The sequence below is a fragment of the Zingiber officinale genome, chromosome 9B (assembly GCF_018446385.1).
Source record: "Zingiber officinale cultivar Zhangliang chromosome 9B, Zo_v1.1, whole genome shotgun sequence".
Taxonomy (NCBI): domain Eukaryota; kingdom Viridiplantae; phylum Streptophyta; class Magnoliopsida; order Zingiberales; family Zingiberaceae; genus Zingiber; species Zingiber officinale.
This window is the reverse complement of record NC_056003.1, coordinates 117,240,876-117,268,496: the sequence shown is the minus strand read 5'-3', so window position 1 is coordinate 117,268,496 and position 27,621 is coordinate 117,240,876. Positions and strand designations below refer to the sequence as shown.

Genomic DNA, 27,621 nt, shown 5'->3' with positions numbered 1-27,621 from the left:
ATAAGTCATAAGGAGAAAGGTATATGTTAGGACACTTAAGAGATAGAGGGGATGAATACTTTCTTTCGCTTCTTCTTATTGACGTTTGCAACAGAAGACTTGAAGTAATGCTAACATCTTCGTTTTACTTGGTTTCCATCTTCTTGAGGTGACTAATCTAAGTATCCACACTATACACATACTCCACTATGAATACACTCATTCTCAAAAATAATCTGCAGGCAGAGAAGCCTCACACAAGCTCAAATACTAGAAATGTAATAAGAAATGCAAACTATATTACAAAAGAAATCGAAAATGATTACGACAAGGAACCTTGCTTTGCTTACTCTTTTCTTGCTTTGATTTAGCCTCTTATTGACTAAGCAATGCAGTAACACTTCACTTTGAATCGTCTAAGAATTGGCGACGAATACCCTAGATGAACTTCCCTTTATATCGAAGTTGTTTGAACCATTTTTTCCTCCAAATCGATTCGCTTTTTTTCCCAATCGATTGTCACGTCATTATTCAGCCATTCAACCTATAAAATGACTTTTTTTTTAATATCAAATTGATTGGAGAGTCATACAATAGGGACAATAGTAAGTCGACCTCGGAGTTTTGTGTTTACTTTAGGAAGTAAAGTCATAACTATGGAGGAGTGTTAAAGCATTGGTTTTTTTTTTAGACTCCACTATGGAAGCTAAGAATATGGCAGCCTCTGAGGCAGCCATAGAAGTTATATGACTCAGAAACTTCATGATGGACTTAGACATGATTTCTGGTTTGCCCAAAAATTATTACAATTTATTGTAATAATAGTGATGCAGTCGCAAACTCGAAGAAACCATAAGTCCATAACACAAGTAAACACAATAGAGAGCAAGTACCACCCAATACGAGACATCGTATAACGAGAAAAAGTTGTTGTCGCCTATATTGCATCAAATGTTAACCTGGATCTTTTCACTAAGGCCCTTAAGGCAAGAGCTTTTGATGGACATATTGAAGGGTTAGAAATCAGATGTATGACAGGGTATATGGCAGTATAGTCTTTTAGTATAAGTGAAAGATTGTTGGAATGTATACTAAAAGCCTAGCTTTTGTATATACATTTATTTAAAAATAAAGAATCACATTAGTCAAATGTCTACATACTAAATGTAGTTGTTCAATTAATTTATATTATAGATAACATGATGTGTGGTGTCACACACATAAGATCATGTTATCAGTTCCTTATAAATTATAAACAGTAGCTCACAACTAAGATGGATAGGAACAAACCATTGGAATAAGTCGTAGTGTAATTAGATATTAGTTTATCTTGACTAATAGATTACACTAGTACACTCTGAGTGTATTGAGCAAGACCATTTAAGGTAAATTCCTTTTATACTGACTTAATAAAAGAATAAGACCTTAGTTATTATGGAAGTGTGTGCTTTTAATCCTAATATAATAACAAGCACATATATTTAGTATTTATTTCTTTGACTTATCAAAGGGTGAGATTTAGCTCGATATATCAAAAGGCCCGATAAGTTGGGAAATGATATTACTTATAGTGTGTGTTATTGATTATAGAAGGAAATTGTGTCCTAGTAATCTAGGTTGAAAATGTCCCCAAGATGAGCTCATAAGGATTGTCATGTTAAACCCTGCAGGTGGACTTAGTCCGACACGACAATAAGGTTGAGTGGTACTACTCTTGGACTAAGATATTAATTAAAGTGAGTTGTCAGTAATTTAATTAATTAGTGGACATCTGACATCTTAAACACATGGAGATTAACACACTCATGATAAGAATGAGCCCAAAATATAATTTGGGATTGGTGCGATAGTTCAATAATAATTCTTTAGTGGAATGAATTATTATTGATGAAATTAAGTTGGGTGTTCGGGGCGAACACGGGAAGCTTAATTTCATCAGGAGACCAAAACCAATTCCTCCTCTCGATCCCTATCGTAGCCTCTTATATATAGAGAATTATACCCACCTATACCCACTTCCTTACCCAACCTAAAGGGGTCGGCCAAGCAAGCTTGGAGTCCAAGCTTAGGCCGGCCAAGACCAATAGGATGAGACAAGTAGATGGCTGGCCAATGCTTGGAGCACAAGCATAAGTGGCCGACCCTAATCAAATTAAAAGGGTTTTAATTTTTAAAATTTTTCTTATGTGGATTCCATGGTTTTAAAAGAGAGTTTAAAATTTAAATCTTTCCTTTTTATAGCTTTTCTACAAAAGATTAAAAAAAGATATAATATCTTTCTTTATTTGTAGATTGAAAGGAAGATTTTATTTTTGAGAAAACTTTCCTTTTTTTAACTATGTTCATGATTTAAAAAAGAGTTTTAAAATTATAAATTTTTTCCTTTTATAAGTTTCTACAAAGGATTAAGAAAAGATTTGATATCTTTCCTTACTTGCAGATTGAAAGGAGATTTTAATTTTAGAGATAACTTTCCTTTTTGTAAATCATCCACATGTTTAAAAGAAAGATTTTAATTTATAAAAATTCCTTTTATAACCAACCATGAAGGAAAAAATTAATAGAGAAATTTTTATTTAAAATTTCCGGAAATAAATTAGGAAGTTTTAATTCTTGTGTTGTTAAAACTTTCCTTGTTTGGAGCTTTAAGGTGGCCGACCATATGATTTAAGAAAAGGAATTTGATTTTAATTAATTAAAATTTTCTTTTCATGACTGATCCTGTCTGAGAAGCTGAACACGACGGAGATTCGGAAGAAAGAAAACCCACCGCGATGATGAAGAATGATGTCCGCAGAATGCCGATCCGAGAAATCCAAAGCGGATCGGGAAAGATGGAGTTACCGAGAGTCCTCCTCGCACGAAGACCCGATGACGAAGAAGAAATCCCAATCTGTAGAGGAAAAACCCAGATCCGAAGCTTCCAAGACTTCCTGCGCACAAGAGATCAACCAACACTATTGTCAGTGACCTAAGACCGGGGTGAGAATCCCTAGCTAGGCCCTCCGACGCTCAAGTCAGTGATCTCTCTTGGTGTGGAAGAAAGAAGAAGATGATGAACAGTAGCCAGAAATCAAGATTATGAATGTGTGCAATGATGTGAGCTTGTGAACTCCATCTTTCCCGATCCGCTTTGGATTTCTCAGATCGGTATTCTGCGGACATCATTCTTCATCATCGTGGTGGGTTTTCTTTCTTCCGGATCTCCGTCGTGTTCAGCTTCTCAGACAGGATCAATGGCAAAGATAATAAGGAAGATTTTATTTAATTTTTCCTTATTTCCCAAGACCAAGGATTATAAAAGAGGGGGTAGAGGTGTCTTTATGGCTAACAACTCTATTCTATTTTCCTCCCTCTCTTCCTTAGTGGTGGCCGGCCCTAGAGCTTCTTCTTCTCCTCTTCTCTTCTTCTTTAGTGGCCGGTTTCATCCCTCTCTTGGAGCTCTTGTTGGTGGCCGGTTCTAACTAGGAGAAGAAGGAGAGATAGGAGACTTTGTTTCTTGCATCCCTTGGAGCTTGGTGGTGGTGGCCGAACCTCTACTTCCTTGGAGGAGTCTTGGTGACCGAAACTTGGTGAGGAAGAAGAAGGGCTTGGGTGGTTCTCATCTCGGTAGATCGTTGCCCACACAACGTCCGAGATAAGAAGAGGAATACGGTAGAAGATCAAGAGGTCGTTGCATACAAAGAAAGGTATAACTAGTAATTATTTTTCGCATCATGCTAGTTTTTTCTTTGTATGAATTCTAAACATTAGAGGCATATGATTCTAGAGTTTCGAATTTGTGATTCGAGTTTGTGTTTTTTTTTTTTTTTTTTCAAATTTGTGATTCAATTGTTCATTTTGGTTAAACCTAGTGTTATATAAGGAAATTAAATATTAGATTTCTTTAAAATGCTTTATCTAGGCGATGGTGGATGATCTCATACCCAAGAAGGACTAGTGTCTCGCCATGCAGTCCTAGAAGCCGATTTTGGAAATTAATATTTAATTGAATTTATAACATAGGTGGATTTGGATCAATAATGTTAAGCATCGTTTACGATCCAAATCTAAACCATTAAGAACAGTTAAGTTAAATTTGGAATCAATAATGTTAAGTTCCGTTTGCGATTCTTAATTTAATTTCTAAAGAACACAATATGTTGTTTAGGAAAGGTTCGACACTTGTACAAAATTTTTGTATAGTGGAACCGGTACGATCTTCTTAGGACCAACCAACAACGAGAACCTATTGGGTCATACACAAAGAACAAGTTGATTTGGAGATGAGTTCATATGATCGATTATTGGATTAAATCTAATCCGAATTAGACTCATTGAGTGAGACTCAATTAAATCCAATTATTGGATTGAGTCTAATTCGAATTAGATTCATGGAACCAATTTGGATTAATATGGTTCAATGAATTAGACTCATTAGGTGATGGTTCCAAGAGTTAGACTCATTGGGTGAACTTGAATTCAACTAGAAAGATAAATGGTCAATTTTGAACCATTGGATTGAATGATTAATTTTGAACCATTAGATTGGAAGACTAAAGGGTAAAACCCTTTAGTATTCATGAGATGAATATATATGATTTATGAAATTTTACTTAGGACACATTATTTTTGAGGAGTTAAAATTACTTGTAACATTGGGTTATCCATCAAGATATACCTGTACCTCCTAATTTATCCTAATAGTTGATGAGAAATTTCTGTAAACCTAGGTTAGTCATCTCAAAGATTGGTTAGATAGCAAGAGTTAAATACTTGGATTAAAAAAAAAAGTGAGTCATTCTAGTCTTCCGGACCGCAATAACAAAGCCCTAGTAAATTACCAACACAATCAAGGTTTGAAACTAAAGACCAATAAGGAATTTAGCATCGCATTCGAAAATTGGGCCATGTGGGCTACTGGGCCACTAACTGTTCATATTTTCTGATTTACCTAATGGGAGTACCAAGGGGAATGCCATCCATCTCAAAATTAATCAGATACCTAGGCTATCGAAAAATTATAATTAGTGAGTCATTCTAAGGGGATGAGTCCATAAGAAGAGTCATTCTAAAATGGATAAATCGATAATTCAAAAGAAATGTTATTCATATTATATTGATGTCCTACTGGTTTGTCGTCGACTTGTTGAGCTGATTGATCCAATTCTAATATGTTGGATCAATATCATGAGAACTTCCAACAACAAAACTTAGTGTTGATATTAAAATTTGGAAAACTCTAGAGAATTAATTTCAAATTGTAAACTAGCTAGTATTTATATTCACTACGAATGTTAGACTTACTTGAAAATCATATCAATTATGATAGCAAATCATCGAACTATTAACCTAGTTTTTATTATAATTCAAGTATTTGACTCTTCGGACTATTAATCCTAAAAAATGGGGAGGGAGCGAAACAACAAAGATGAAAAATATATTATATAAAAGGGGGAAAACAAGACATTACAAAGAGATTTGTAAAAATCAAAGTCCTAAAAAAAAATATATAATTTGTGGTGTTCTTTGGGTTGAAACAGGCATAAAGGAGGTCAAAATTGAAGGTAGTTGACCCGTGATCTAATGGTGTAGCGTTGACTGTCCTCAATATGAAAGCGTTGACCCAAGGAGATTGACTGATGGATGGAAAAGACAGGAGCTTTAGGATCTCAAGATGTCGTCAGTGGTGGCCCACCGCATCGTCCATGTCGGTCGGCACGTTCATTGGGCCCCTCAGCAGCGCCTCCGGCGGCTGCTCCGACACTCGCCACACCTTGACTGACTTGTCCAGACTCCCGCTGTACACGATCCAACTTCCCGCGCCGGCACCGCCTTCCTCTCGCTCTTCCTCCGCCACCATGGCGAGGCACTTCACCGGTCCCGTGTGGCCGCTCAGCACCGAGAGGCAGCTGTGCACGGCGCCGTCCCGCCGCCACACGCAGATGTTTTTGTCGGCGGAGCCGCTGACCAGGAGGCCCCCGGCCGCGACGAGGCAGAGCACCGCCATCTTGTGGCCACGGAGCACCCCTCCGTGCGCCAGCTTGACCTCGCCTTCCCAGAAGTTGACGAGCCCGTCGGAGGAACCGCAGTAGACGACGGGCGCGGAGGAGCTGACGGCGACGGCCGTGACGGCGCACTCCTGCTTCAGCAGGGTCTGCACCGGCGTGTGCTTTGTGGCCTTGGTCATCAGCTCGCGGCGCCACACCTTGACGGTGCCGTCGGCGGAGCCGGTGAAGACGAGGCCCCCGAAGGCGGCGACGATGGAGTTGACGGCGTCGTCGTGGGCGATGACGGACTCGAGGCAGCGGGAGTCGGCGATGCGCCAGACCTTGAAGGTCTTGTCCCAGGAGGCGGAGTAGAGGAGGCCGTGGTCCTCGTTGAGGCTGAGGCAGGAGATGGCGTCGGAGTGGCGGATCCACAGGGCGCTGCGGTGGCGGCGGACCTCGACGTAGTTGGACGGCTTGAGGGAGCTGCGGAGGACGTCCTTGAGGCGAGGGAGATTGCCGATGCGCTTGTGGACGGTGGGGTTCTTGGGGGAGACGCGCCACACCCGGATCTTGCCGTCCTGGTGGCCGGTGAAGATGCGGTCGGCGGCGACGACGATGGCCTTCACGAGGCCGCTGCTGGACTTGAAGCCGGCGAAGTCCTTCTGGCTCTTCCATACGCGGATGTTCTTGCTGTCGGATCCGGTATAGAGGACGTCGCCGACGGCGGCGAGGGAGTAGATGTGGCCTTCCTCGCGGACGAGGGAGGCGAGGAGGCCGGTGGCGGAGGCGGAAGAGACGGCGTCGCAGGGGAAGGGGGTGGAGGACTGGTGCCAGGGGGACATGACGAACGGGGAGTTCTCGCCGGAGGTGGCCAAGGGGTAGTCAGAATAAAAGCCGGAGCTGGCGGTGGTGGAGCTGGAGTGGCGGACGAAGCCATCGACGTCGTCGGCGGAGGCGGCGGCGGAGTGGTGGTGCATCAGCGGATCGGAGTGCTGCACGGTGCCGTAGGGGAGGCTGTGGCTACTGCTGCTGTCGCCGTCGTCCATCATCGCGCGATCCATCGATGCGATATGGAGATGTCCCAAGGATTAAGGAAGGAGTTGGATTTGAAGGAGGAGGAGCGGCGCAGGGAGGGAGGAGAGCTGGTGGCGTATGCTTTTCCGGTGGCGGCGAACGCGCACGGCCTCATGCTCCCCGCGTTTCCCTCTTCTTTTCTCCTCCTATTTTCTTTTTATATATATATATATATCCATTAAATTTTATTAAAAATAATAATTAATTAAAATATATATTAAAAAAATAAACTCAAAACTTTAACAATTGAGAATATTTCAATAATTTTTTATAATGTTATATGGCATGTTAAAATTCTAAAAAAAACCTCATTCAAAGCAATTGAAGAGCATCATTATAACCACCTTCACATACCGAGAAGTTGGGAAGTTGGAAAGTCAGGGAGTCGGAGTGCTCAAATTGATTCGAGCTGTCAAATAGACTGATTGACTCGGTGGTTGGATAAACTTGGCTAATCGGATTGACTATTGACACGACTCATGGAGTCTATGTTGACTAAGTCTGAGGTCATCTCCTACTTAGACCTTAGACTCCCGGTTGATCTAGTCAAGGGCCTTGGCTAGATCAATAACTCGGTAGATCCTTCTTTATCACCGTTATAATGAAAATAATCCAAATATTCTAAATTTGTTAAGTTTCTTATTTTTTTTTCCTTTTAATCCACTTTTATAGATAATAATTGGGTAGTCTATTGAAAATGACTTCAATCCGCTAGATATAATTCCAATTAGTTATTTTTTGTTGTTTATAAAAAAAACTAACGACTATGAAAATTTCATATTCGTGTCGAATTAATATTTTTGCACTCTTGAATTTTTAGCTCTCGATTGCCATAGAGAAGCCTTCTCGCTCGAACGTTTTGAATGGATGGTTTGAAATTAGTTGCTCCAAGTTTAGGAAAAGGATTACGATAACTATTTTAAGAAGGGGATTTAATTATCTTATTTTTCGAATTCTTTGTCGAGCAATCAAATAAACAAAAAAGGAACCCACAACACATCAACAAACTTTTAAAGGAAATTAGAAATTCTTACATGCCTTTGCCCTAGTACTAGGCCACACTAGCAATTCAAATTTAAAGGATTGAAAGAGAAACAATGCTCGATAAAGATTAGAAGAGAAGAAACACTAAGTGGAAAGGCGAAACTTTAGAGTAAAAAAAATAGGGACAAGATAACAAACAAAGAGAAAGTCATGACATTATGTATTCATTAAGTGATCCGACTTAATGAAAGTGTGATTCATTATTGATCGTGACTAACAACTTATTCGAGGCAAGGACCACTAAAAAGGAACAAAGATTACTAATCATCTCTTTTCCTTTTGAGTTGCTTTTGTAGTTCACTAGAACTTTTATTCTTCCTTTCCTTATTCTCTTACCAGTTAATTTTTCTTGTTATATTTAAACTTATTGATGCAAGATCAACCCAGGAGGACCTAGTTTTTAATGGATCATAACTTTTGATTCAGATATCATATCTATATTTTATTTATATTGACATGTAGATTTTTTAGAGGTCAACATTTGTTACCAAGTGAAACTCATAACTGTCAAGTTTTAGATCTGAAAAATATATTTTAGTATTTTTTTAGGAGGACCCGAACATATTTTTTTTATTTATGTTTTTATAGTATTTAGATTATTTTTGACAGTTTTGTATATGTCAAGAATTGCCTATAAAAATATATGTTTAGCTGTTTAAAGAATTATCTTTATTTTTAATAGTTTTTTTTCTTAATAAAACCTAGAGAACAGGATTTCTTTTTATTTTATTTCTTTTCTTTCCTTCTCAAATTCTCTTTCTATTTAGTGTAAAATAATTGCTATTATATCCGACGTCACTTATTTATTTACTTATCCATAGCCTCTTCAAAAAAAATTTAAATTAAAAATCCTATTATTTTCTTATAAATTATTAGATTAAATGTTTATTTATTACATGAAAATTATATATATTTACTAGTGTTTAAATTTATTTATTTTATATACATTTTCAAATTTTATATAGTCCAACACTAAACACCTAATTTATTTATTTAAGACTCCACTTTCATTTAATTCGAGTTTATTTATAAAATTGAACACTAAATTTGTTTACAGGTTGGATATCCCTTGCCCAAGAGATTCACCCGACGATCAGGTTCATTGTATCTAGCCCCCACAGAACCTGGAACGAACCGCTGTCCAGATACTCTCTCCTCCGACCGTCCGTACATGTCGACGACCAATCATTGTACCCGGCGAATCTATCCTTTTCCCTGCTCGATTCTCCGCATATTCTCCATCAATATTCCTCTCTTTGCACTCCTCAACAAACAGAGACAAACAGAGAGAGAGAGAGCAAGAAAGAGAGAGATATCCATGGAGCTCCGGTCATCCTCCTCCTCCTCCTCCTGCTTGGCGTGCGTGGGGTGGATCGAGAGGTACTTTAGCGACTGCGTGTGCAGCCGGAGCAGCGAGGCGTCGTTCGCGCTGGGGATTGCCAGCCTCCTCTGCTGGGGAGTCGCCGAGATCCCGCAAATCGTCTCCAACTTCCTCAACAAGTCCGGCCATGGCGTATCCCTCACCTTCCTCCTCGCTTGGGTCGCAGGGTAGACATAATATGTATTTTATGTTTTATGATTATCGAGCGTACTTAAATTACTATTTTCATAGTCGTTTATAATCTCATTAATATAATATAATGTCATTATCAATTGGAATCAATTTATGATTATCATCACAATCCCTTTGCTCGTAGGGATGTCTTCAACTTGGTAGGGTGCCTTCTCGAGCCGGTCACGGTGGGCATCTTCTTCGACTTTCGATTCAGTGAATTTGTATATCTGAAAACTAACTTAGGGTTTTATTTTGTTCTCGCATGGGTTCGATCAGTTGCCTACACAATTTTACACTGCGGTGGTAAGTGATGTGTGTTGCTGTTGCAGTTAACTTAATTAGGTTTTTTCAATCGATTTCATGGTGTGCAGTTGTACACAGCCACGACGGCTGTGCTGGTGCTGCAGGTGCTTTACTATGATCACTGGCCAAGGTGGAGGAAGAGCACTGGCTTAGGAGCTCAAGCAAAGGTCAGTAATTAATGAGTAATACGAAGAAGATAATGATCTTGTGCGTGTGCGCGCCTCCATAGTGTTGCAAATCTAGAGCTTGATTTGCACTAGAATCAATTGACTTATGTATGAGCATGACTTATGTGCACTGAATGTCGAACCGAGGCAAGATTGCCTATATGATCCAACTTATGTTTTTCTCAATGGGATAATAATAATCACTAAATTGTCACATTTTTATTATTCTTAAGAAGATTATTGACTTAACTTGCTATAGGTTGAGGACAAGAGCTGTGAAGGTTTGAATACAAAGCATACACAACCAATACCAACTACTGTTCTTGGAGACTTACACTACATGTAATTAAGAGTTGTTTTTCTAGCCAAAAACTAATAACTACTTGCAAAATTTGCTTAGTTATAACATCTATTGTAGGTCGGCGAGGTCTTTGGCAAGCAGCGGGACACCGCCATGTAAGTCGTCATACCTTGGACAAGCTCGGAGTGGACCGTCGACATTAGGGTACATCACATCCTCTGATTCTGATGGAGATGGATCGCCAAAGCATCAATCTCGCTGTAGGATCTTTGGCTCGGTAAGTATTTCCTTCCTAGATACCTTTGTGACTTGTACTCTTTCTTTTGTGTGTTCACTCTTCCAACAACATTCGATTTAGATCCTTCAATTACACTTTTATTGATTGTGACCTAAGGTTCAAATTAGATTAAGGCTTATCTTTTCCATAAATCAATCTTAGAAAGAGTTTTATAATAGACTGAGCGAGCATGGGAAGCCTATCTATATCGTTGTTGATGACAATCTATGCGTCCTCACAACACCTTTTAGAGAAGAAGACAATTAATATCGACTATACCTTACGATAATTTTATTGGTGGATTTGGAGTTTAGAGTCATAACTGTTGAAAAATTGGTTTGGTGACTTTTAGGGATAAGACGGTTATTTCGCGAGTAGATCGTCGTAAATCAATTTCTCGAGTGAATGAGAAATTAATGGTTAATGGAGGGTTGCTCCGGTATGATCGAAAAAAAAATTTGATTCGTATACAAGTTGGATTCATAGATAAACGCTAACTCGAATATGTGGAACTATTGAGGGATATAAAATTATAATTAATTTCATTGATTAATTTATTGATTCATTAAAAGATTAATCATTATGATATTAATTAATTGATTAATATTTACAATAAATTAAGTAAATAGTTACTCATATTAATCAATTAAATTAATCATAATGAAAAGATTTAATGAAAATGTTTAAGTGAAAAGGTTTAAGGGAAAAGACACATCCTATGTCCTTTCACCTCTTGAAAAAAACCTTTAACCTCTTGAGAGTAATCCTTCACCTCTGGAAAACAAACCTCATTCCTTCCACTCAAATCACTTAATTCTAACTCAATTCTCAAGTTGTGAATTTTTCTCTTGGGTTATATTCTCTCTCTCCTCTCTTAAGAGTTTCAAGGCTTCGAAAGTTCGAAAGGGCTCGAAATTTGGAGTGCTCCTATTTCGAGACGCAAGTCGTTGTATCTTGGGAGACGATTGCCAATAAACCGTAAGCACCTGAGCAAGACAATATCGTCTTAAGGAAAGAAGGCCTAGCCTTCATCTCGACCTTAATACTCTTATCCTTAGGGATGAGTTTACCCAAAGGGGTTGTATCTATTTCCGAAGGGATGATTTGATGACCGATAAGATTAAGTCAGTAGCGACGATACCAAGAAAGGTATGTCTCTTGCTCGAATGGGTACTTCGATAACCTAAAGGGGATGTCGAGAGTATAAATGGGACAAGGTCCATATCACCATACTGAGTTCCACTGGTTAGAGTCATTGACTCATCGTCGATATGACTAATCGGGCTCAACTGTTGGATCTCAACATTGAAGATCAATATACCTATATTTTTTCTTAGATGAATAATATCCAACAATCTTAAGACAATATTGGCAATTATGGCGACTGTAGGTTCCACTCCTACTGGAGAAAAATTGGAGATTCTCCGTAATCGTCTTCAAGCAATGACAGTAAAAGATACTGTATTACTTGAAGAAAATGTATCTCTTAATGTTACTATCAAAAGATGTCCTAGCACATCTAAAAGTAAACCTTAAGCGATGGGAGAATTACTCACAAGAAAGAATAGAATTTTCCTATGTGAGAACCATGCCTAAAATGATGGACAACAAAATTATACAATGGGTATAATGATGGTCAAGACTTTGTGGGGGTCATTTGACTAAAGTCACGAAGTTGAGGATAGTGAGTTTATACTATCCAAAAAGAGGACTAATGAAGGTCTTCAGATAGAAGATCAAGCCCACTTAGTAAAAAGCTAGACTTGAGTCTAACTCAATAAGACCTAAGTGGAGGTCAAAAATAGATGAGTTAGATGGATTGCATTACATGTGTTACAAATAGCTAAGAATTAAGTCAAGTGTCTTACGAAGAATAAATGCAATCATGGTCATCACTCCAATCAAACGACTATAGCTATGGCTCGATGAGATTGGAAGACCAAGGGATGTATACTTCTAGAGTCGAGTATCTCTCGAAGAGTAATACAATCTTGGTCATCACTCTAATCAAACGACCGCGGCTTTGGCTCAATGAGATTGGAAGACCAAGGATGTATACTTCTTGAGTCAAATATCTCTCAAAGAGTAATACAATCTTGGTCAACACTCCAATCAAACGACTGCAGCTTTGGCTTGATAAGATTGGAAGATCAAGGGATGTATGCTTCCTGAGTTGAGTATCTCTCTAAGAGTAATACTATCCTGATCAACACTCCAATTAGATGATCATAGCTCTAGCTGAGTGAAATTGGAAGACCAAGTGATGCATACTTTCTAGATTGAGCACTTTTTGACAACAAGTGTAATCGTGATCATCATCCTGATTAGACAACCATAGTTTTAACTCGGTGAAATCAGAAAATTAGAGTCATGAAGACTTGCTTTTAAGCAATATTGAGACCCTTGAAGTGTTTTATAAAACACTAGAAATATTGTTAGAAAAATCAACTAAGCAAGATCATCATCCATGGTGATTGAGGGAGAGAATGCAGGATATTGCTTAAGGAATATTTCTCAAGCTAAGGAAGAGCAGCATTCCAATAATTGACTATATCACATTCACCTCAATTCAACAATGGTGGCGTAAACATTGAGAAGATAATAAAAGCTATGTTGATAAGTTTTAAGTTTATCCTGAAAGTTATGGAGGAAATTGTCCTCTCGGTAAACCACAAGTCCCAGAGATAGAAATGAAAATTTTCTATATGACATTGAAAGGTCACGAACCTTCTAATGAGCCCTATAAATGTGGCGGCTAACTACTGTGCCAATATATATGATACATTATAATATCTAAGAAATTATGAGAAGGGCGCTAGTGTTAAATGGTAAGTTTTGAAATGACTTAATATCATTAAAGCAGTAGATCTCTAGTGGTAAAATCTCCATTGAATATGGAGAATTGTGTGGATCCGTTAAGCTTACTAAGAGATCAATTATACTGTATGTCTAGGGAAATGAGTCTAAAACTCAACATTAAAATTGAGTAGTTGTAATCCAACCATGTTGACTGGAGATCCCAAGATTATGGTTCAAAATGGGACAACTAAGCTACAAGATTCGAGGCACCTAGGAGTAATTACTCCAACTCATTCCTGGAGACAAAAGGTACAACCTATGAAATGAGTAAAGGATGAACAAAAGTTTTTAATGATTCCTATATTATACCATAAATCATATAATAGGGTATTGCAGGATACTCTTAATAGGAGGTTACTTATATAAGTGTCAAGACGGGCCACTTCAATAAAATACTTACGAATCCCAAGCTTTGTACATGGCTAAAACGAACACGATAGAGAACTAGTAAAAGCCTAGGGGCTATTATGTGGATATAATTGTCTTGGTTTACACTAACGTCTGAACAATTCAAGATATAGTTCATTGGCCAGCTAAGTAATTCTGATCGTATTCCACTACGGAAGGTTTAAACCCACAAACTACCTTTCCTGATGCAATAGTCTTCCGATGAAACTCTTGTTTAAGATTTGAAATTTATCCATAATTTTCATTCATGTGGCGAATTGTTGGAAAATTGGTTTGGTGACCTTTAGGGATAAGACGACTACTTCACGAGTAGACCGTCGTAAACCAATTTCTCGAGTGAATGAGAAATTAATGATTAATGAAGGGTTGCTCCGGTATGATCGGATGAAAATTTGATTCGTATACAAGTTGGATTCATGGATGAACGCTAACTTGAGTATGTGGAACTATTAAGGGGTATGAAATTATAATTAATTTTATTGATTAATTGTGATATTAATTAATTGATTAATTAATATTTACAATACATTAAATAAATAATTAATCATATTAATCAATTAAATTAATCATAAAGAAAATATTTAATGAAAAGGTTTAAGAGAAAAGACACATCACATATCCTTTAAACTCTTAGAAGAAACTTTTCAGTTCTTGAGAGTAACCCTTCATCCCTATAAAACAAATCTTATTTCTTCCACTCAAATCACTTAATTCTAACTCAATTCTCAAGTTATGAATTCTCCTCTTTAGTTCTATTCTCTCGCTCCTCTCTTAAGAGTTACAAGGCTTTGAAAGTTCGTTAGGGCTCAAAATTTTGAGTGCTCCTATTTTGAGACGCAAGTCATTGTATTTTGGGAGACGATTGTTAATAAACCGTAAGCACCTGGGTGGGACAATATCGTCTTAAGTAAAGAAGGTCTAACCTTCACCTCGACCTTAATACTCTTATTCTTAGGGATGAGTTTACCCAAAGGGTTGTACTGATATCCGAAGGGATGATTCGACGACCGACAAGATTAGGTCGGTAGCGACGATACCAAGGAAAGTATGTCTCTTATCCGAAAGGGTACTACGATAATCGAAATGGGATGTCGAGAGTATAAATGGAATAAGGTCCACATCGTCATACCGAGCTCTATCGATTAGAGTCATTGACTCATCGTTGAGACAACTAACCGGACCCAACTATTGGATCTCAATGTCGAAGATCAATATACCCATAGTTTTTTCTTAGACAAATAATATCCAACAATAACCATAATAAAAAGCATGGTAAAGAGAGATTAATTCTCGTGTTGTAGTAGTTGTTTCTACAATTTCTTACATTTTATAAGTCAAAATTTGAAAAATAAATAAATAATAAGAAATAAAAATAAATTATTCAATTATGAAAAAAATTGAAAATAAAAGCCGGCAACAAGGTAGAATCTAAGGTCGTGTTTAGCTTAAGTTTTCATATATAACCTGGAAATATACAACCTCACCATAATCGTCCTTACTCTTCTACCGTCATTGTAGCCACCTACAAAAGACATCTAGTGTAGGACCAAATACGTTAGGGGATGAATAGTATTTTTTGAAAATTACGAATTAAAATAAGTTATGCAGCAAAATAAAGAAAATAGAAAATAATATTAACATAGATAGTTTTACTTGGTTCAGAATCTATAACAACTCTTACTCCAAAGTCTACAATCATCGATCACTTTCGTTGGACAATCACTATTAGTTCGAATAATTAGTTATAAATATTGAGTACAAGAACTGAAATTAATTGTTACCGACAAATAGAAAAGAAATTTGAATCACTTGTTCTTTGAATTTAAGAGCAGCATTTCGGTGTCGTCGGAGCATTTTCAGAGCAACACGCAAGAATGAAACTTGTAGTAGTTGATGTCCTGAAGCTGCTAGTCAAAGGCTCTTATATACGCCCATTCCAGGCGCCTGTAAACCCTTAGGGCGCTTGGACCGTTGCTGACGTGGCGATTTCTCATCGAAACTTTATTCGTGAAGTTTATCCACTTCTCGGCGCCTGGACCCCTTCAGGGTGCCTAGACCGTTGACTTGGGTTCAGCCAATCATGACGCTCCAACTCAGATTCGGGATAACTTTTCTGGTCCGAGCGCCTGGGTGCTTGCGGCCTACCCGGGTGAGGCCCGGATTCCTTCCGAGTGTCTAGACTTCCTCTTTTCAGCCTTTGAATTCCTGTAAAAAGAAGTTAATCTAGGCAAATAACAATATATTTATCTTGCAAAATAGAGTTAACACAATATTAATAAGATAGGAGTAGTAATTAGATCTTGTCTCCTCGAGACTAGGATCTAGTCAATGTCTCAACTTAAGTTTCCCAAATGGAGCTAAGTTGTACCGACGTTGTAACGACTCGGCCCTTTTGGCCTCTTGGGCGGCCCTTGTGGCGGCCCTTATGTCGTCGGCCCATTTGGCGACCTCTCATGTCGTCGACCGATGACCCTTTGGTCGTGCCGTTACTCACTAGGACTTTCCACCCCTGGCAGTGGATTTTTGCCTCCCCCAGGATTCGAACTCTAAACCTCTAGGCTTAAGTATTAGAGTTTATGAATCCTGGTAACCAAGTGAGATTAATGTAACGACCCGGCCCTTTGGCGACCTTTGTGGCGGCCCAACTGGCGGCCCTTATGTCATCGGCCCATTTGGCGACCTCTCATGTTGTCGACCGACGATCCTTTGGCCGTGCCGTTACTCACTAGGACTTTCCACCCCTGGCTAGTGGATTTTTGCCTCTCCCAGGATTCGAACTCTAGACCTCGAGGCTTAAGTACTAGAGTTTATGAATCATGGTAGCCAAGTGAGTTCATCTCACTTGGTTACCAGGATTCATAAACTCTAATACTTAAGCTTGGAGGTTTAGACTTCGAATCCTGGGGGAGGCAAAAATCCACTGTCAGAGGTGGAAAGTCCTAGTGAGTAACGACACGGCCAAAGGGTCGTCGGTCGACGATATGAGAGGTCGCCAAATGGGCCGACGGCATAAGAGCCGCCCAAGAGGCCGGGTCGTTACAATAAAAAGGCGACCTCACTTGGTTACCAGGATTCATAAACTCTAATACTTAAGCCTGGAGGTTTAGAGTTCGAATCCTGGGGGAGGCAAAAATCCACTGACCAGGGGTGGAAAGTCCTAGTGAGTAACGACACGGCCAAGGGTCGTCGGTCGACGACATTAGAGGTCTCCAAATGGGCCGACGACATAAGGACCGACAGTCGACGACATGAGAGGTCGCCAAATGGGCCGCCAAATGGGCCAAGAGGGCCGGGTCGTTACAGACGTCTACAGTTCCCTCAACCGGGAACGCGTCTTCACTGGATCTCTCCTCCAGTTGCTTACCTCTTACTTACCAACTGCAGTCGCTTGACTTATCTTTTGACCTACCAGGTCTTCCCACCAGTTGTCAGGTTCGTAGACCCAACTGAACTTCGACCGGTTATCATGTCTCACGGACCCAACCGGACTTGCTGCCAAATATTGGGCCCCGTGGATCTATCTGGACTTCCCACCAGCTATCGGTCCCGCGAACCTAGCTGGATTTCAGCTTGGTGTCAGATTCTCCAGATCCGTCAACTCCTGCTCCTTGATAAAATAATTAGACAAACAACACATTCTAACTTTAATCCCCTTGTTATTCATCAAAACCTGAGTTAGATCATTAGTACAAATTGCACCAACATCTAGGCCTCTTCGAGGAAGGGCTAAGCTTGACCTAAAGTGAAAGGGTCCAAACCCATTAAGCGAATTGTTCCTTTGTAGTTCACCATAATCCGATTCGACGATGGTGGCAACGAAAGAGGAGACCGAGACTAGGGGATGAAGGCGAGCCTCTACTGTAACATATCTAAGTAGTCGTGGGCAATGAAGAGAGAATCCAGATTAGGAATGGACATCCGAGTACGGGACTTGTTAGTGTCGATGGTGATGACGTCCAAGCTGGCATCAGAGTGATCGAAGAGTTTCCAGAGCTTCCTTCCATCAGGAATCGAGGGTTGTGCAGCAATGGGAAAGAGGGAGAAGCTTGAGATTGCGATGAGAGGCCCAAGAGGACGCCTCTAAGACAGGCGACAGAGCGCTTGCTATCCACGGAGCTTTCTGAAGAAGAGTGGACTGGGCGAGTGACCATAACACGAAGGTATTTTTGTCCGAAAGGGCAAAAATCGAAAGATAATTTTGGAAAAAAAATTTGTTAACTTCGAAATCACGTAAAACCTCACACTAGATAATCACATTCTAGATTATATTTCTCATTTACTAACGTGACGGACATACTCCATTAATTGGGAGTCACTCATTATTTGAACCAAATAAAATTAAATAACATAACAAATAACCTTCAACTAAACCATCTTAATTGGGAATAAAATGAATTTAGCTACGAATGTTAGTACAAGAGAGCTAAAAAAAAATAGAGAATTATAGTCAAGCTATAAGAAAACAAATTCTAACATGAGAAATATTTTATTTTGTCTTTCAAATATTGAGTAAAACAGAAAAACAAAACTCCTAAACCCCAAAACCATAAAACTAAGGAATGAATGATGGAAGAAGGAAATCCAAAATCAAACCTACCACTCTGATATTGATGTCGAAAATTAAAAATAATGTTAACTCAAAATTTATTTGATACATGAGATCCCAATTCTTTTTTTTTAAAAAAAAAATTAATAACACAACTTATTCTTTATAAAATAATATTTTTCAAGAAATACTACTATATTCCATAATTTATAAAATATTTAACCTAATTTTTAAGGATATATAAAGCTTTATCTAAATATATTCCTTGCTGACTATTATTATTTCAGGTTGGTTATGGAACTTTCATGGCTGCTTCACTCACTTTGCCATTTCATACTAAAGCATCAACAGAAGGCCTACAGGCACAACTTTTCCGGGTTCCATTATTGATGATTCATACAAATACACAGACAAAATCAAAACTTTCTTATATATCATAATTTGATGATTGCTCTTATTTTCTCAATTGTAGAAAGTAGTCACAGTTCCATCACAAGGAAACCCTTATGGACAGCTCTTAGGGTGGGTCATGGCTGCCATTTATATGGGAGGCCGTTTGCCTCAAATATATCTGAATGTGAGAATCAGTACCCTATTCGATAAGTTGATACTTCAAAAAAAAAAAATTGTATATATGCATGTATTTGATGAACAATATTATCAAACAGATAAAGCGAGGGAGTGTCGAGGTATGATCTCAATCCTTCAGTTTTGAGAATTGATGGCCAAACTTTTGATGCTGTCTATGTTTCTAGGGTTTAAATCCTTTGATGTTCTTGTTTGCACTCATTGCGAATGCAACTTATGTTGGAAGGTTTTATCTCCCTCTCACTATCTCTCTATCTATTTGCATGAAAAAAAATGTTGTTTTACATGTTTGGGATTTATGATCTTGGGTGCAGCATACTTTTGAGGAGCATAGAGTGGGAAAAGATCAAGGGAAACACACCGTGGTTACTCGATGCGGTCGTCTGCGTGTTGCTCGATCTATTTGTAAACTTCTTCTCTTCTCTGCTTGTGGTCTTCCATGATTACTGTGATTCTTCAAATTTAGTACTGAATGTATCTTGACCTGATTCTTGTCAGATCATCCTGCAATTTGCCTACTATAAGTCCGTGCGGAAGGGCGAAAGCGATGAAGAAATCAAGCAAACCCTTGTTTAAAATATGGATGTAGTGTGTAACAAACCTGAAGCATACGATCACTGCAGAAGAATGCCAATTATTTTCAATAATGTGACATGAAGTTGATTGTAGTTAGATTTACTAGTTTAGCATTGCGATACAAGATTACAGAATATGATAGGTTTGCCTGAAGAGATGCCCAAACAACAATATATGATAGTCTACCTGTTAGAAAAGATCACTACTTGACGATATAATTCTACATCACAAAGGTTTGATAAACAACAAAGTGGACGGAAATACGTTACATGAAGTATCAGATGTTTGCTGCGACCACGAAAATCTTGACATTAACTTTAATCACAGAAATCATGCACTTCTTTGGTTAGTGCATCTTTACAGGAAATTGTTCCTTCCCATGGGTGAAGGTAGGTTTCGAGCTGAAGGGATTTACATCTTCATGAATTTGTCATGAAACGAGTGCAGTTTGTTTCAGGTTACTACTTTGATCACAAATCCCGAGTTTGACGATGAATGTAACGGTGCAACCTTTCCCTATACCTTCACTTTCCAGCCAGATCTGTCCTTCCATGAGGCTCACAAACCTGATTATGAAATTAGAAAATGTATCAAAAGGTACACAAAAAGAAGTATCAAACACCAGAATTAACAAGAATGAGAAACCGTGCTAATTTCAGCAGAGTATTTCATGGTAGTAATACCACCTCTTGCTAATAGCAAGGCCAAGTCCGTTGCCGCTGTAGGCTTTGTTTCCGACATTCTGATGGCGTGCAAATTTGGTAAACAGCTGCGGTAAGTCTTGAGGATTAATTCCACAACCAGTATCCTTGACCTGCATCGCAGCATCGTATTAAGGTAAAAGATTACTTAGCTAGATTGAAATATCAGCATGTGAGTACTCTAAGCCATTATGAGTTGACTTGTGAGACAAATGTCAATGTACCTGCACTTGCAGATAGAAATGCCCATCACTAACAGCTGGAGAAAATTCAGGAGCTCGAGGATCTCTGAATGAATCTGGTCTGGCAACAGTTGCTTGGATTGATATATGGCCCTCCTTTGTAAACTTAACCGCATTGCCAGCAACATTAAGTATTGTTTGCAGGAGCCGTTTTTCATCACCAACAGCATACAAGGGCAAGTCTGATGCCAATGTCACGAAAATGGAGAGTTTCTTCACAGCGGCTATTGGTTTTATCAAATTAGTGACCTGCAATTTAATTGATATGAATAGGTAATTCGAGTAAACGTTAATAGCTATAAAACAGAACCGACCTCTTTGAAAACTGCATGAAGGTTGAAAAGTGCAATCTCTAACTCAAAGCTCCCGTCCTCGAGCTTAGAAAGATCCAAAACATCGTTTATAAGTGTAGCTAGAAGATTGCTACTTTTTAGAACAGTTTCTACCATTAGTCGTTGTTCTGGAGTTAGCTCAGTTTCCAGAAGCAGAGATGAAAGAGCAATTATTGCATGCATGGGAGTTCGCATTTCATGGTTCATGACAGCTAGAAAATCATTGCGAGCACGGATGGCCATTTCAGCCTCCCTGCGAGCTGAATCTAGAGCAACATTTTGTTCCATAAGAAGGTCACGTGCCCGCATTGATTCTTCTAAGATGGCAGCATGTGAAAGTGCAACAGCTACCTGGACGAAATCAAACCCAAAAAGAAAATTCAGAACAATACAAACAACTATCATTCGACATCATAGAACTGATAAAGCTCGTAGAACAAAACTCCCATTAAAAAGGGCAGCCCAGTGCACGAAGCTCCCGCCATGCGAGGTCCCGGGGAAGGATCCATTGTACGCAGCCTTACCCTGCTTTTTGCAAGAGGCTGTTTCCAGGATTCGAACCCGTGACTTTTTGGTCACATGGCAACAACATTACCGTTGCGCCAAGGCTCCCCTTCAATTGTTATAAAACTCCCATTATCCAAGAAATTACATACTAATTGTTATAAACTCCTGAGAACAATTTAAATGACTCATGTTTAGCCTACAGCACCTTTCAATATCCAACAGATATATTTCATGGATTAAGGATATTCAAAGTTTGCGAATGGAAGAATAGAGATGGTCCATCATTGAGTTGAAAACTGTAGCTATTCATTGAAAACACAGTTGTTAGGTGTGAATAGAAAGAAGCAGGTAATCCATAACAATAAACTTTGGTATATTGAAAAGTAAATCAGAAATGATGTTTATATATGAAGATTACAAGATAATGCTATAGAAGCAAAGAGAGTTATGTTTTTAAAATAAATTCAAATGATCAAATCAAAAGAAACTCTTAATATAACAAAACTCTTAATATATGAAGATTACAAGTTAATCCATAAACATCTAGCCTAGTTTACCTGTTTTCTCATATATAACAAAACTCTTAAAAAGTTTCAAATTAGTCTATAAAAAATGTATTAAAATCTAGCCTCCATTTGTCTAACCCCTACTAAAAACATGACATGACATCCATATGACATTTTGCCGTATCACATCAAAGTTCACATGCAACGTGGATAAAGACTTATTGAGACCCTAATTAAAATGCAAAACTTGAAATTGTAATTGGATCTCCACCCAAACACTCAAATGTTCATCCAATCTAGATGATGATGAGATAAAGAATAAGGATATGGCAAATTCCATCTCAATCCAACACAATATAAAAATATGGATGAAAGATGATGAGATAAAGAATCTAGCATTGAACAACTACAGGAAAATAAGATGAAAATGATGAAAATAATTGTTTCAATCTATCTACTTTGGCATTACATTAACTAGAGGCAAAGAAGAGGTGAGAAGAAAACTTGAGATGAAGATTACGATTGATTCAGCTCTATCACCTTTTCTGGAAATCTATAGTAAATTTTTGTCATATCTAGTTCTCCTTTTAGGAAGAATCCACATAAGGGAGTTATAAAGGCTCTCTCCTAACTTGCATCAAAACTGGTAAATGCATTGTCCAGAAGCCTAATGCACAGCCTCTATTCCTTTTCTTTGAGTTGCAAGAACAACATCTGAAGCCTACAAACTTGAGCATTATCTATTATGTTCAGATGTGAAGTGACCCCTTTTTAGTTTTTACAGAACCAGTGTAATTTGTGGTCTTCAGCCTTCACAATTAATCTTGCAATTTTGTGGGATGGATCCTTTCCAGGTGGATTGTGCTCAACAGATTTAAGTAATTCAGGTCACTTTGTCAGGTGTTTTCTTCAAAACTTCGATGCTTTTGGAAGAGGGATATTTCTAAGGATGTATCGTCACTGCTAAGCCAGTGATTAAGCCTCAAGAATGGATTCTCTGATTTAACTAAATTCAACTTCTCCAGGCTAACAAATATTCAGAGCATGAGCTTCCATTTTGTAATCATGCTGGGAACAACTGTGATGAATAGTTATTTTTACTCCATAATGAGCCAGTCCAACTACAAAAGCATAAAATTCAAGATGTCAAAACCTACAGCCTTGCTTCCAGAGCTCTTTTCCTTGAGTGCTTCTCCAATGAAGATCACCAACTTCAGCTTCTTTCATTATTTCCTAAAATAGATCATAGTGTGTAGATTATGCTCCTGTAGCTTCTTACCACACTGACTTGGAGGAGTTTTTTTTCCTGGAGGGAGAAGAAAAAAGTAGCAGTAGGGGCAGCAAGGAGGAGACTCTGAAGATCTCTAAACATGATATCAACTTCAAGTTTTTTCTGTCACTGCTTCTGTGGTCATCATTTACATATTCTCGGTCAGTTAAAGTGATGCCTCAACTTTAGCTACATGCAGCTTCTAGAAAGGGATTGATTGCCTAAGGAAGAGGGAGGAGGCAATGTATAAGTGTGGGTTTCATTGTAGGATATTTAAGGTTTATTTACAAAAGTGAAAGCCTGTGGTGAAAGGGTCATTGTGCCATCCAATCAAAATCATGTCCTCCTAACAGGATTGAGAAGAAATCCTAATCCTAGAAAAGATCCACTCTAGCCTCTAATGTCAAGTTGGGAAGAAAATTATTATATTAAATTCATATGAGAATTATTCGTAATGGTGGGTCTTGATTTTATGGATACCTGAACCAATTTGACCCAACATAAAGGTTTATATATATATATATCATGCACACCCTTAGGTGAGCGACTCTGGACAACATCGACATGGGCGATCTGATGCGGTGTTATGGCAAATCTCATCCCTTTTCTCTCATCTGCATGCAACAAAATAAAACTCTCTCTTTTCTCTCATTTAATTGCATGCAACAACCACTGTGATGTCGTTAAAAACAACACTAAGGTGGTGTTGGTTTTATGCTATTTTTTAAAAACAACACCAAGGTATTTTTTAAAAAACAGCACCAGCCAATGTGCCTAGGTGTTGGCTTTTAAAAATCAACACAAGGTGTTGCTGATAAAAATAACACCACCTTGATGGTGTTTTTTAAAACAGCACCACAGCGGTGGCTGGTGTAATTAAGTTGTGGTGCTGGTTTTTAAAAATCAGTACCACAGTGATTGTTGCATGCAATTAAAGGAGAAGAAAGAATTTTATTTTAATTTAATAGAAAAGAGAGAAAAGTTGCTGCATGCAGATGAGAGAGGAAAGAGATGAGATTTGTCACAACGCTGCCTTAGATCGCCCACGTCGAATGTCGCCCATGGTTGCTCACCTAAGGGTGTGCAGGATATCATTTCTCTGTGTGTGTGTGTGGGTGGGTAGGGATGATACCCTACATACCTTATACCACACACTTTGTGCACACCTTAAAAAGAAATTTTGGTTTGAAAATTTGTGTGTTTAATACTATAACTCAACCCCTAAACCCTAAAGGCAAAATTCTAAATTGCATACCTGCAAGCTTAAAAAAAATAAACAAAAAAAAAGAACGTTGTCGCGGACCAAGTTCGCAGCGTACGGTCTATAGGGTAAAGTGTTTGTGTGTGTGTATATATATAAACCACCTAAGTAATGGATTGTTTTGCTACAACATGTCATCTTTTCTAAACTTAATATGTATATTTAGTAAATAATAACCTGATATTAATGCTCTCAAAGATGTAACTCTAAGCAACATGCTGATTGATATTCCTACCTCCTACCTTTTTATTTTCCAAACTCAAATCACTAACTCATTTAGCCAAACTTGTATAGTCACTAATTCAACAATTGAATGCTCATTTAACTAATTATGTTTAACCTAGCACAAAAACCAAAAAATTAACCTGACCAAATTTGATGCAACTTGGATCCAATTGCATCTGGCATACTCGACTCTGGCATCAATTATGGATAAGTTTTCTTGAACATAACAGCTATTCCACTCTATCAATCTTCAATCTTGCCTATTAAACCATATATATAAGACTTAAATATCTCCTAATGGTTTGATAATGAGCCAGACTTGACCTGCGTTCACCTCTTAGTAACAAGTGACATGGACCAAAATATTAAAACCATGGAAAGCATTATATATATCAAATTGCTTTGCATGGAGTCAGATACGACACAAACTTCCCTATTTCCTATAAATAAGGAGACAACTTGAGATTGGGAAACAAAAGGGTAGAAAATATATTATAGGAGAAGAATTATGAAATATTTTTCATCGACTATTTCTTTGGAGGGGAAAAGAGAACTTGAATTTTTAAAACTGTTTATTAGAAACATAACAATAGCATTAATCAAAAATAGATTTAAAAGGAAAAAAACATTTTTCACTTTTAAAATTTAGACTTAAACTCCATTGCATGTGAAAGTGAGTTTTCCAATCAAATCAAAGGGAAACAATATTCCCTCCCTCCCTCGTTGTCACTAAAGGACACAAAGTAAAATGTCATTGAGGAAATATTTCTATCACTTTCTTTATTTCCTTTTCTTCCCTTGGAAGAACCACACTATAAATGTATTGCCAATAAATTGTTTTCATTAATAGATTGTAATCCTCATAAACAAGTTGCCAAACCCCAATTAGAACAAAAGTTGCATTCAACCATAGTAAAATTTTATGGATTGAAGTGAGGTGCTTATGTCCAAAAATGAGAAAATACATTTAAATCAGTATCCATTTCACGTGAAGAGTAAAGTTCTTAAGAAAAAAAAAACCTCCCTAATTTTACCTTGTTTTCATTTTAAGAAAAAGACCACCCAAAGGAATACCCCTGTACTCAAAAGATGAAAGGCAACTGATAGTAACTGCGACAAAGTTTTGGTTACCTGATCAGCAACCACCTCAACAAGCTCCAGTTCGTGTACATGCCATTTTCTTGCACTGTCTGAAGGGAGCATTAGAACCATAATAGCATAACTTCTTGCAGAAAGCTCATGCCAATCATTAATTTGGAAATTTGACAGATGTAAAAGTGGTACTCGGACAGCAACAACTTCCGGTGGCACATATCTCCCGGTCAACAGCCTTATCCTTGCCAATGGGGATGTATGTGGAATTCTTATTGCCCGGTTGCTACTAAATACTTGATTGACAATGGGAAGGTTAATGGAAACAACAGACCCAAGTGGCATTTGGTGGTGCAAAGTGTGTGAAAGCTGAAGATTATGGCCACTCCTTGACGGCATCCACAGTGCACATTCTGCAAGATCCAAAGTCCTACCTAGTTCCACAAGTGTCGTCTTCAATATTGTATGCCTGTCAAGTGTGCTTCTTATTTCATGAGTAAGCATCCTAACATGTCTCCCTGTTTCTTCTTGTGTCCGTATGATGCCCATCTCTCTATCAAGTTCCTCAGCCTTATTCTTTAGAAACAACTCCCTTGTCTTCACACTTAACAAGTCCGGAATTATGTGAACGAGCATCAAAGCTGTTGCACATGATACAGCAGCCGTCGAGATTTTCGCAACAGTCATTACAATTGCGACAGTTCGCGTGTGCATGTTGAAAGTCCATAGATTTATCAAATGTGTTGCTCCACAAAGAACAATAAAGGCACCAAACTGTATCAACACCCATCTGTACGGGAAGAAGGAAGACTTCTTCACAAAATAAATGAGCTCGAGAGGAATGGAGAAATAGGCAAGGGCTATAAAGAAATCTGATATATACTGGTACTTCACTAGAAGCTCGTCAACAGGCCACTGTGTCTCAATGCAGTCACAACCCTCCATCTCAGGGCAACTGCAGGAACCAGAGAACTACTACTACATTCTGCAACCGCAAAAAGAAAAAAAAAATGGAAAACATTGGTAAGGTGTATCATGCAAAGGCTAGATCCTAATTTCAAAGTGAAAGGTAGCAAATTTCTTCATAATTATTGTGTTCAAATAGTAAGACATGCTAGACAGCAAGGAATCAAATCTAAAGCCGAAGGGAAAACTATGGTACAGAAACAGAAGCAATCAACTCTGGGAAGCTTAGAAGCAACAAAATAGGCACTTTTTTCAGTGGAAAACATTTCAAAGACAAATTAAAGAAAGAAATCATCAAATAGAACAATCAAACAAATCAAACCCTAATGCTGAGGCAAAAGAACACCTAACCCAAGACACTTATCAATCGCCGGCGTCGAACCAAACCAAACGCGTAATACAGAAAACGGACAGCTGAAATAGTGAAGCGGAGCGCGAATAAGCAAAGGGCAGAAGCAAAAGAGGAGATTGACCTGGAACAACCTCTCAGTAGCAAATGAGTCGACCAGCTGCCGTATTCCGATCAGAATCGATTGGGGGGCGAAACGAAGCTGGAAGTTTCAGTGAGATTTCGAGGATGTAGAGAAGGCTAGAGAGATCCGAAGAAGAAATCTTTCCTGATTTTGATTCTTCTTCGCTCTTCCGCCGGCAGCTTCGTTGCCTCTTCTGCCAAGTCAGTTGGCGAGTCTTCTTCGGCCGTCATTTAACGAGACGATTGATTGGAGATGGCACCGGCTACGCTACGTAGCGCCGCAAATGCATCAGATTCACACCGTCAGATTGTATCGACACGAATCTTGAAACAGCCATCCTCGACAACAGGCGTCCATTGGTTTGAACGATTAAGAAAGCTCAATTTTTCACAAAATGATT

The 27,621-nt window shown here is 38.5% G+C and overlaps 3 protein-coding genes across 4 annotated transcripts; 1 reads left to right on the top strand and 2 right to left on the bottom strand.

Moving 5' to 3' along the window:
• Nucleotides 1–5,641: 5,641 nt before the first annotated feature.
• LOC122023328 (protein JINGUBANG-like) lies at nucleotides 5,642–7,009 on the bottom strand. The gene has a single exon (XM_042581381.1). It carries the CDS (start codon nucleotides 7,007–7,009, stop codon nucleotides 5,642–5,644), a length of 1,368 nt encoding a protein of 455 aa, XP_042437315.1.
• Nucleotides 7,010–9,299: 2,290 nt separating this feature from the next.
• LOC122023568 (probable vacuolar amino acid transporter YPQ1) lies at nucleotides 9,300–19,703 on the top strand. Of its 2 annotated transcripts, XM_042581732.1 has the most exons (12): nucleotides 9,300–9,614; nucleotides 9,764–9,806; nucleotides 9,898–9,924; nucleotides 9,993–10,091; nucleotides 10,351–10,433; nucleotides 10,510–10,669; nucleotides 18,770–18,844; nucleotides 18,955–19,059; nucleotides 19,151–19,171; nucleotides 19,238–19,296; nucleotides 19,385–19,475; nucleotides 19,569–19,703. In XM_042581732.1, the coding sequence occupies exons 1-12, from the start codon at nucleotides 9,385–9,387 to the stop codon at nucleotides 19,644–19,646; spliced, it is 1,071 nt and encodes a 356-aa protein (XP_042437666.1). In that variant the 5' UTR covers nucleotides 9,300–9,384; the 3' UTR covers nucleotides 19,647–19,703. The 2 variants fall into 2 exon arrangements, with proteins under 2 accessions (XP_042437666.1, XP_042437667.1); XM_042581733.1 differs by lacking the exon at nucleotides 19,151–19,171.
• A 118-nt stretch (nucleotides 19,704–19,821) lies between these two features.
• Nucleotides 19,822–27,449, bottom strand: LOC122023567 (probable ethylene response sensor 1). The gene is made up of 6 exons (XM_042581731.1): nucleotides 27,222–27,449; nucleotides 25,822–26,767; nucleotides 20,904–21,272; nucleotides 20,572–20,838; nucleotides 20,333–20,460; nucleotides 19,822–20,212 (listed from the first exon to the last, which is right to left on the bottom strand). Exons 2-6 carry the CDS (start codon nucleotides 26,725–26,727, stop codon nucleotides 20,077–20,079), a joined length of 1,806 nt encoding a protein of 601 aa, XP_042437665.1. The 5' UTR covers nucleotides 26,728–26,767; nucleotides 27,222–27,449; the 3' UTR covers nucleotides 19,822–20,076.
• Nucleotides 27,450–27,621: the final 172 nt, after the last annotated feature.

Excerpts from the sequence above, each read along its gene's own strand:
- LOC122023328 (XM_042581381.1), bottom strand. The coding sequence starts at position 7,009 with ATGGATCGCGCGATGATGGACGACGGCGACAGCAGCAGTAGCCACAGC.
- LOC122023568 (XM_042581732.1), top strand. The coding sequence starts at position 9,385 with ATGGAGCTCCGGTCATCCTCCTCCTCCTCCTCCTGCTTGGCGTGCGTG. Across the intron at positions 9,807-9,897 it reads GCCTTCTCGAGCCGGTCACG|TTGCCTACACAATTTTACAC; the intron begins GTGGGCATCTTC and ends GGGTTCGATCAG. Across the intron at positions 10,092-10,350 it reads GCTTAGGAGCTCAAGCAAAG|GTTGAGGACAAGAGCTGTGA; the intron begins GTCAGTAATTAA and ends AACTTGCTATAG.
- LOC122023567 (XM_042581731.1), bottom strand. The coding sequence starts at position 26,727 with ATGGAGGGTTGTGACTGCATTGAGACACAGTGGCCTGTTGACGAGCTT. Across the intron at positions 21,273-25,821 it reads TTGAGGTGGTTGCTGATCAG|GTAGCTGTTGCACTTTCACA; the intron begins GTAACCAAAACT and ends GATTTCGTCCAG. Across the intron at positions 20,839-20,903 it reads TTCATGCAGTTTTCAAAGAG|GTCACTAATTTGATAAAACC; the intron begins GTCGGTTCTGTT and ends ATTAAATTGCAG.